Source organism: Lolium rigidum, chromosome 6 (assembly GCF_022539505.1).
Source record: "Lolium rigidum isolate FL_2022 chromosome 6, APGP_CSIRO_Lrig_0.1, whole genome shotgun sequence".
Taxonomy (NCBI): Eukaryota; Viridiplantae; Streptophyta; class Magnoliopsida; order Poales; family Poaceae; genus Lolium; species Lolium rigidum.
The window spans coordinates 66,191,748-66,201,526 of NC_061513.1; the positions used below are offsets into that span (position 1 = coordinate 66,191,748).

A 9,779-nucleotide genomic window follows, 5' to 3' on the forward strand; every position below is an offset into this window, starting at 1 on the left:
TGATTTATCCTAAGTTCTCAGTGTGCCTATTGTGGGTTTAAAGCTTGAAGGTAGCTCATGCTATAAGACAAGTAAATGTAGTAGCAGTATGCTCAGACACAACCAGAGAAAAAAGATGCAATTTAAATGTATATGCTAGTTAACAAAGAAGAAAGGCATGAAAGGAGCAGAAATTAATTGGTCTCATATTTGTATTATTACTAGTTTATATCTCTTAAAAAGTCCAATATGACCCCACTAAAATTAGTACATCAAGAAAAATAAGGCATATCTATACCGTAGCATCACGCCAACAACAAAAATATTGTAAAAAAAAACTAACAACACAAATAGTATTCCATCTCCCGTGAGCTCACTTGATTCTTGACTCAGCGTGTGACAAATACGTGGAGCACTTATTAAGAGCACAACATTCATAACGTATGACAATTCAGAACCAGAATGGACTGAACAACTGAAAATGCAAAAAAGCAGCAAGTGCACATTTTTTTACTTTTTAAGGCATGCAGTCACATACAGGACAAACTCTTCAACTAAAGGTGAAATAGTAAAGCGTGTACGCCAGTGTGATTAATAGCAAGATCAACAATGATAAACACGTGTGCAACCCGGACTCCCTGGAATTCGTGTCCTTCTCTAACAAAGGCAAGCACGGCACTGACAACAGACAAGGTATAACATATAAGAGGTCAACACCAGGTATTGGCAACCAAAATCTGGCGTCAGCACTAAGTCAAACTGGAGATGGATTGCAATCCATTATGAAGGGCAACACTACCGAATTAACCCAAACATTTCCGGCTTCAGTTGACAAGTACATACTATTAGACAGACAGATAAAGTACTACACCACAGTTAACATATTACTAGATGATTTCTGCAAGACAGCTGCAGTAGATGTAGCCAGAGCCATAGACACATGGACATAATAGACAAGAGTCACATTCCAGGCTGCACATCATTGAGTGATAAGCTGCTTCGGCCTCAAACTGCTAAAGACACCTGTGACAAACTCATCTTACATTAGTTCAATATTTTTAGCCATAACATTTGAACACTGCTAGGTAAAATAGCACTGCATTAGAAAGTGATACAAGAGCGTGAAGAGGAAGATGAGTATGCACACACTAGCAACCTGAAATACAAAATAATCATGTACCGTCAGATTTTTTAGATGAAAACATGCAACTAATTTTAAGCTACAAGTGCAAATCAAGATGCCAATTTGACACACCTTCAGTGTGTTTGTTGTCTACTGCAAATCTGAGGAAGAGGACATCAGTAAACCTTTCTTGTATCTATAAGCATTATTATTTTATACCTATAGGCAATGCAAGTGGGATCCCACCAAAGTCCAACTTATAGTTCATTTTGCCTTTTCTAGTGTAAATTTTAAGACCAAATTTGTACTGAAAATGCGAAAACGAACTATATGTGGGGTTTTGGCGGGATCCCACATGACACCTTAATAGGCATCAGCAACCACAAAATGCATGTTTCATATGAAAAATAATATTGCTGGTGTGTATTGATATATAAATCCAATGTCTAGGATATGATATCAGCTAGTAGTCTAGTACACAGATCAATGATCTCAGATTATATTACTGGTCTTCTCGCAAAAAGTCCGTTATAACCCTACAGTACCGGACACAAGTAGAGGATACTACAATCAGAACCTACTAGTAGAAATAAAACAGTGGCGCCAAGTTCACAACAGAAACTTCATAAAAATGTCTAACAGCACAAATATTATTCCATCTCATGCAAGATGCTGCTTCCTAACACCAATAATGATCCTTTCAGGAACTGATGAATACGCACACCAGCTTCTTAGACCAAAACAATCATAACATGTGAAAAAAAAAACAGTAACCAAACTGCACTGCTGACAATGAGAAAAAAGTGGCTGCTGCACAATTTAAGGCATGCAATCGGTCATGTACTTTCTGTCAAATACAACTATTTTAAACCTCTCCCATGCAAACACTTGCAGGACAACTCCTCAACAAAAGATAGAAATAGAATAGTACTACCTATATTTCCTAAGGTACAATAGCTGAGTTAGATTTATGGTTAATAGCAAGAACAGCAGTGATAATTTTCTCAGAGACAATTACGGACTGACCAAATAGAATTGTATTTACTCCCCAAAATGTGCCAACTAAACTGCTCATTTGGCACCATCTCTAATTCAAGTCTACTTTGTAGTTTGTTTGTTGTCATTTTCCACCTTGTGTGTGGTTCATGCTGAAAAGAGGTGTACTTAAGTGTTGTGCAGATAAACAATAATGTAACATGGGCACCCACAGTTCAATGATAACATAAAAGACAATATGGCTATAAGTTAATAGAAAAATGTCAACTTTGTAGTTAGCACTTCAGAAGTACACTAGTTATTCCTATGAAAACAATTGGATTTAGGAGTCACCCAATGTTAAGATGATCAAGCAGTTACCTTCGGTCCAGAAACTTGTGAAATGACGATAGATGCAATTATGGATGCTTTTGAAAAGTTCCTTGGACTGCATTGACTCAAGCTGGACCATGTAGACAGATGAATCCACCCTCAAAAAGATTGCGTGAACATCATCCAAATAGTGCAGTATAGATGCTTTCTTCTTCTCAATCATAGAGTCCAATCCAAGAATCTTCTGCAGTTCAACAGTCTTGCGCAACACCCATGTGGCAGCTCCATCTGAATCGACCTTCCTGTCCCACATTTGCAAGCAAGGGTCATAGCGAGAACCGGTCAAAGCAGCAAAGCCAACACCACCATCCTCTGACCGGGTGATCTGAACATTGTCATGGCGAGGAGGAGCACCAAGAGGCCTCTTGGTCACAGCTAACGTCTGTGCGACCAAATCAAACTCAAGTATGCTATTTGTGGTGATGAGCCAGTGAAGGGTGTTACCAACAAGTGCGCTGTGACTCAAAAGATTTATACCCTTCCGTGGAAGCGTTGTTGATACGAGATCACTCCATACGCCAGTCTCGGAAGAGTAGACACTTGCGAAGATGCTGGCTACATCATTGTGGTGCCAAGCGCTCAGCCCGACCAGTTTGAAAGGGCTCGAGTGGCAGGCGCCATGCACGTGGCCCTGGTCGCCGGCGGCGCAGAGCACCGCCCCGCTGTGGATTTGCACAATCCCGGAGTCGCGGAACTGTTGCGGGTAGGCTAGGGCGCAGCGGTCGTCGGTGATGGGGTCCCACACGATGACCCGCCTCCGCCTACAGTCGTCGAAGAGTACGCGTCCGTGGCGGCAGTCCAGGCACGCCCATCCCTCGCTGCCGCTGCCGTCCGGCCGCGGGGAGAGGCGGCGGGGAGGGATGCGGTAGGGCGGGTCGAGGGTGGATCTGAAGGCGAATGGTCCTGCTTCGTACGAGAAGTCGCCGAGGAGGGGAGGCTTCCCGTGGTGGACGCGGAAGCGGCGGAGGAACTTGGGGTCGGTGGCGAGGCGTCGCCAGCGCTTGGAGACGATGGACGCGCGCAGGAGGTAGGGCGGCTGCGGCGGGAGGCGGAGCAAGATGTCGTGGAGGAGGGCGTCGTCCTCCAGCGGATGCGCCGGTACCTGCGGCGGCGAGGAGGGCCGGCGGCGGCGGTGGCTCATTTCGCCCCGCGGTATTGGATGGGGGCTGGGGAGTGGAGTGGAGGGGGGATTTGGGGTTTCTCTCTCTCTTTCCGCGAGAGGCAAAGGTCACTCTCTCCTTTGTTTTGTCGAACGAACAAGAATGGTTTGTTCTGAGTTTGTGAATGTGTTTGTTTAAAAATGTGGTTTGTTCCAAGTTCTGACACACGCAAAAATTATGACGAGACGAATGAGATTAATGCAGCAGATCTTAATCTTAGTAATTCAAATTGAAGCTACGCTATGTCTGTTCTCTGTTGGAAACAAGCAGCTATTTGGTTGGACGAGCAATAGCACTTGCGATGGAATTCAGTTGGAGGATGTGACCAATTCAAGTGTTATTTCTTGCTTCCGCTTGTCCCCTCTTCACAATCTGAACAAAGTTTGCTGGCTGTTTTGTTGTTCTACCACGAATTTAAGAGCGTCTCCGCTCGTCTCCTCCCGGCTGGCTATTTTTTTCATCCGGACGTGAAAAATGACCCAGCCGCGCCTCCGGTTCCTCGTTTTTCCTCGGATTTGGGCCTTCATCCATCCGACGAGCCCACGCTAACCCCGGCCTACCAGGACGCGCTCGGGGAGTCCAGACGAAGCGAAAGCGCGCGAAACGCCGAGAAATCTCTTTCGCGCTTTCGCTTCGGCTTCGCCGCAGAGGTGGACCCGGCCGGTCAGCGGCACACGCTTCATCTTCCGCGCAGAGTAAAGGCTGCCGCCGGTCAGCTCGCTGCGGACAAGTAGCTTCCACACGGCATTAAATCGCCGGGTCCAGCCCCGCCTAAATAATCCCCGCTCACCGCGACGCAAAGCACAACGATGAAACCCCGGCCAGACGAAACCCTAGCCGCCACTCTTCCCTCAACGAGATCCATGGAGTTCAATGAGCAAGATGGCGCGGCCAACAACGGCTTTCCCCGTCGGTCGCTCCGCGCGTGGGAGGGACACCTCCTCTACCAGGCGGGGTACCCTGGACACGAGGCCTCCCGGCGGCGGGTGGCGGCTAAGTACGGGCGGCGTGCCAATCCCGCTGCCGCCCCAGGGACACACCCTTGACGCCGCCATCGAGGAGGTCCGGCTGACATTGTCGGACCAGGAGCGCGCCGAGCCACGCCACCACCCCGACAACTACACGGCGTGAAACTCCTATTTCCTGCGGCGGTGGGAGCAGGAGCTCTCCTCCTACGATGGCCCGCCGCCTCCGCCTCCGCGCAAAAACGCCGTGGGACGCAAGCGTTGGTGGAGTGTGCCTCCGTGCAACAACGCCGTCATCGAGCACATCGAGGGCGGCAACGCGCCCGTTCTGACGATGCCCCCTGACACGCGTACAGCACGCGACCGTTGGGAACCCCAAGTGGAAGGTGTGATGCGTACAGCAGTAAGTTTCCCTCGGTTAGAAACCAAGGTTTATCGAACCAGTAGGAGTCAAGAAGCACGTTGAAGGTTGATGGCGGCGAAGTGTAGTGCGGCGCAACATCAGGAATTTCGGCGCCAACGTGGAACCTGCACAACACAACCAAATTACTCTGCCCCAACGTGACAGTGAGGTTGTCGGCTTGTTGTAACAAAGGATTAGATGTATAGTGTGGATGGTGATTGTTTGCGTAAAAACGATGAGAACAAGTATTGCAGTAGATTGTATTCGATTGTAAAAGAATAGACCGGGGTCCACAGTTCACTAGAGGCGTCTCTCCGATAAGAATAAGCATGTTGGGTGAACAAATTACAGTTGGACAATTGACAAATAAAGAGGGCATGACCATGCACATACATGATATGATGAGTATAGCGAGATTTAATTGGGCATTACGACAAAGTACATAGACCGCTATCCAAAGCATGCATCTATGCCTAAAAAGTCCACCTTCAGAGTTATCATCCGAACCCCTTCCGTATTAAGTTGCAAACAACAGACAATTGCATTAAGTATGGTGCGTAATGTAATCAACAACTACATCCTTAGACATAGCATCGATGTTTTATCCCTAGTGGCAACAGCACATCCACAACCTTAGAACTTTCCGTCACTCGTCCCGCATTTAATGGAGGCATGAACCCATTATCGAGCATAAATACTCCCTCTTGGAGTTACTAGCAAAAACTTGGCCAGAGCCTCTACTAATAACGGAGAGAATGCAAGATCATAAACAACACATAGATAATAGATTGATAATCAACATAACATAGCATTCTCTATTCATCGGATCCCAACAAACACAACATGTAGCATTACAGATAGATGATCTTGATCATGTTAGGCAGCTCACAAGATCCAACAATGAAGCACAATTAGGAGAAGACGACCATCTAGCTACTGCTATGGACCCATAGTCCAGAAGTGAACTATCACTCATCACTCCGGAGGCGACCATGGCGGTGAAGAGTCCTCCGGGAGATGATTCCCCTCTCCGGCAGGGTGCCGGAGGCGATGTCCTGAATCCCCCGAGATGGGATTGGCGGCGGCGTCTCTGGAAGGTTTTCCGTATCGTGGCTCTCGGTACTGGAACTATTATCGATGAAGGCTTCTTATAGTCGGAGAGGTAGGTTTAGGGGCGACGCGAGGGCCCCACACGCCAGGGCCGCGCGGCCAAGGGGTGGGTCGCGCCGCCCTGTTGTGTCGGCGCCTCGTCGCCCCGCTTCGTTTCTCCCCCGGTGTTCTGGAAGCTTCGTGGAAAAATAAGATCCTGGGCGTTGATTTCGTCCAATTCCGAGAATATTTCCTTACTAGGATTTCTGAAACCAAAAACAGCAGAAAACCGCAATTGGCTCTTCGGCATCTCGTTAATAGGTTAGTGCCGGAAAATGCATAAATATGACATAAAGTATGCATAAAACACGTAGGTATCATCAATAATGTGGCATGGAACATAAGAAATTATCGATATGTTGGAGACGTATCAGCATCCCCAAGCTTAGTTCCTGCTTGTCCCGAGTAGGTAAACGATAACAAAGATAATTTCTGGAGTGACATGCCATCATAACCTTGATCATACTATTGTAAGCACATGTAATGAATGCAGCGATCAAAACAATGGTAATGCAATGAGTAAACAAATGAATCATATAGCAAAGACTTTTCATGAATAGTACTTTCAAAACAAGCATCAATAAGTCTTGCATAAGAGTTAACTCATAAAGCAATAAATTCAAAGTAAAGGTATTGAAGCAACACAAAGGAAGATTAAGTTTCAGTGGTTGCTTTCAACTTGTAACATGTATATCTCATAGATATTGTCAACATAAAGTAATATAACAAGTGCAATATGCAAGTATGTAGGAATCAATGCACAGTTCACACAAGTGTTTGCTTCTTGAGATGGAGAGAAATAGGTGAACTGACTCAACATAAAAAGTAAAAGAAAGGCCCTTCGCAGAGGGAAGCATTGATTGTTATATTTGTGCTAGAGCTTTGGTTTTGAAAACAAGAAACAATTTTATCAACGGTAGTAATAAAGCATATGTGTTATGTAAATTATATCCTACAAGTTGCAAGCCTCATGCATAGTATACTAATAGTGCCCGCACCTTGTCCTAATTAGCTCGGATTACCCGGATTATCACCGCAATACATATGTTTTAACCAAGTGTCACAAAGGGGTACCTCTATGCCGCCCGTACAAAGGTCTAAGGAGAAAGCTCGCATTGGATTTCTCGCTTTTGATTATTCTCAACTTAGACATCCATACCGGGACAACATAGACAACGAGATAATGGACTCCTCTTTAATGCTTAAGCATTCAACAATTATTAATTTTCTCATATGAGATTGAGGATATTTGTCCAAAACTCGAAACTTCCACCATGGATCATGGCTTTAGTTAGCGGCCCAATGTTCTTCTCTAACAAGTATGCATGCTCAAACCATTCAACTCATGGTAAATCTCCCTTACTTCGTACAAGACGGACATGCATAGCAACTCACATGATATTCAACAAAGAGTAGTTGATGGTGTCCCCGTGAACATGGTTATCGCTCAACAAGCAACTTAATAAGAGATAAAGTGCATAAGTACATATTCAATACCACAATAGTTTTTAGGCTATTTGTCCCATGAGCTATATATTGTAAAGATAAAAGAATAGAAATTTTAAAGGTAGCACTCAAGCAATTTACTTTGGGATGGCGGAGAAATACCATGTAGTAGGTAGGTATGGTGGACACAAATGACATAGTGGTTGGCTCAAGGATTTTGGATGCATGAGAAGTATTCCCTCTCGATACAAGGTTTAGGCTAGCAAGGTTATTTGAAACAAACACAAGTATGAAGCGGTACAACAAAACTCACATAAAAGACATATTGTAAACATTATAAGACTCTACACCGTCTTCCTTGTTGTTCGACCCTTACTAGAAATTATCTAGACCTTAGAGAGACCAATTATGCAAACCAAAATTTAGCAAGCTCTATGTATTTCTTCATTAATAGGTGCAAAGTATATGATGCAAGAGCTTAAACATGAGCACAACAATTGCCAAGTATCAAATTATTCAAGACATTTTACCAATTACTACATGTAGCATTTCCCGTTTCCAACCATATAACAATTTAACTAAGAAGATTCAACCTTCGCCATGAATATTATGAGTAAAGCCTAAGGACATATTTGTCCATATGCAACAGCGGAGCGTGTCTCTCTCCCACACAATGAATGCTAGGATCCATTTTATTCAAACAAAACAAAAACAAAAAAACAAACAGACGCTCCAAGCAAAGTACATAAGATGTGATGGAATAAAAATATAGTTTCACTAGAGGAACCTGATAATGTTGTCGATGAAGAAGGGGATGCCTTGGGCATCCCCAAGCTTAGACGCTTGAGTCTTCTTGAAATATGCAGGGGTGAACCACCGGGGCATCCCCAAGCTTAGAGTTTTCACTCTCCTTGATCATATTATATCATCTCCCTCTCTTGATCCTTGAAAACTTCCTCCACACCAAACTCAAAACAACTCATTAGAGGGTTAGTGCACAATCAAAATTCACATGTTCAGAGGTGAAATAATCATTCTTAACACTTCTGGACATTGCACAAAGCTACTCAAAGTTAATGGAATAGAAAAATCCATCAAGCATAGCAAAACAGGCAATGCGAAATAAAAGGCAGAATCTGTCAAAGCAGAACAGTCCGTAAAGATGAATTTTATTGAGGCACCAGACTTGCTCAAATGAAAATGCTCAAATTGAATGAAAGTTGCGTACATTGAAGGAGATATGCCCTAGAGGCAATAATAAAGTGGTTATTATTTATATCTTTATGTTTATGATAAATGTTTATATATCATGCTATAATTGTATTAACCGAAACATTAGTACATGTGTGATATGTAGACAAACAAAGAGTCCCTAGTATGCCTCTTAACTAGCTTGTTGATTAATGGATGATTAGTTTCATAATCATGAACATTGGATGTTATTAATAACAAGGTTATATCATTGTATGAATGATGTAATGGACACACCCAATTAAGCGTAGCATAAGATCTCGTCATTAAGTTATTTGCTATAAGCTTTCGATACATAGTTACCTAGTCCTTATGACCATGAGATCATGTAAATCACTTATACCGGAAAGGTACTTTGATTACATCAAACGCCACTGCGTAAATGGGTGGTTATAAAGGTGGGTGATGCGCGTGGTTGACGTATTGTCTTTTCGTTCGACACGCGTCCGTTGGGAACCCCAAGAGGAAGGTGTGATGCGCACAGCGGCAAGTTTCCCCGCAAGAAACCAAGGTTTAATCGGACCAGTAGGGAGTCAAGAAGCACGTTGAAGGTTGATGGCGGCGAGATGTAGTGCGGCGCAACACCGGGATTCCGGCGCCAACGTGGAACCCGCACAACACAACCAAAGTACTTTGCCCCAACGAAACAAGGAGGTTGTCAATCTCACCGGCTTGCCGTAACAAAGGATTAACCGTATTGTGTGGAAGATGATTGTTTGCAGAGAAAACAAGTAAAACAAGTATTGCAAGAGATTGTATTTCAAGAAAGAGAATTGGACCGGGGTCCACAGCTCACTAGAGGTGTCTCTCCCATAAGACGAACAAGCATGTTGGGTGAACAAATTACAGCTTGGGCAATTGACAAATAAAGAGAGCATGACAATGCACATACATATCATGATGAGTATAGTGAGATTTAATTGGGCATTACGACA

General features: G+C 44.2%; 1 protein-coding gene across 1 annotated transcript; it reads right to left on the reverse strand.

Moving 5' to 3' along the window:
- Positions 1-435: 435 nt before the first annotated feature.
- LOC124667438 lies at positions 436-3,611 on the reverse strand. Its single transcript, XM_047204720.1, has 2 exons — positions 2,459-3,611; positions 436-1,002 (listed from the first exon to the last, which is right to left on the reverse strand). The coding sequence occupies exons 1-2, from the start codon at positions 3,609-3,611 to the stop codon at positions 959-961; spliced, it is 1,197 nt and encodes a 398-aa protein (XP_047060676.1). The 3' UTR covers positions 436-958.
- Positions 3,612-9,779: the final 6,168 nt, after the last annotated feature.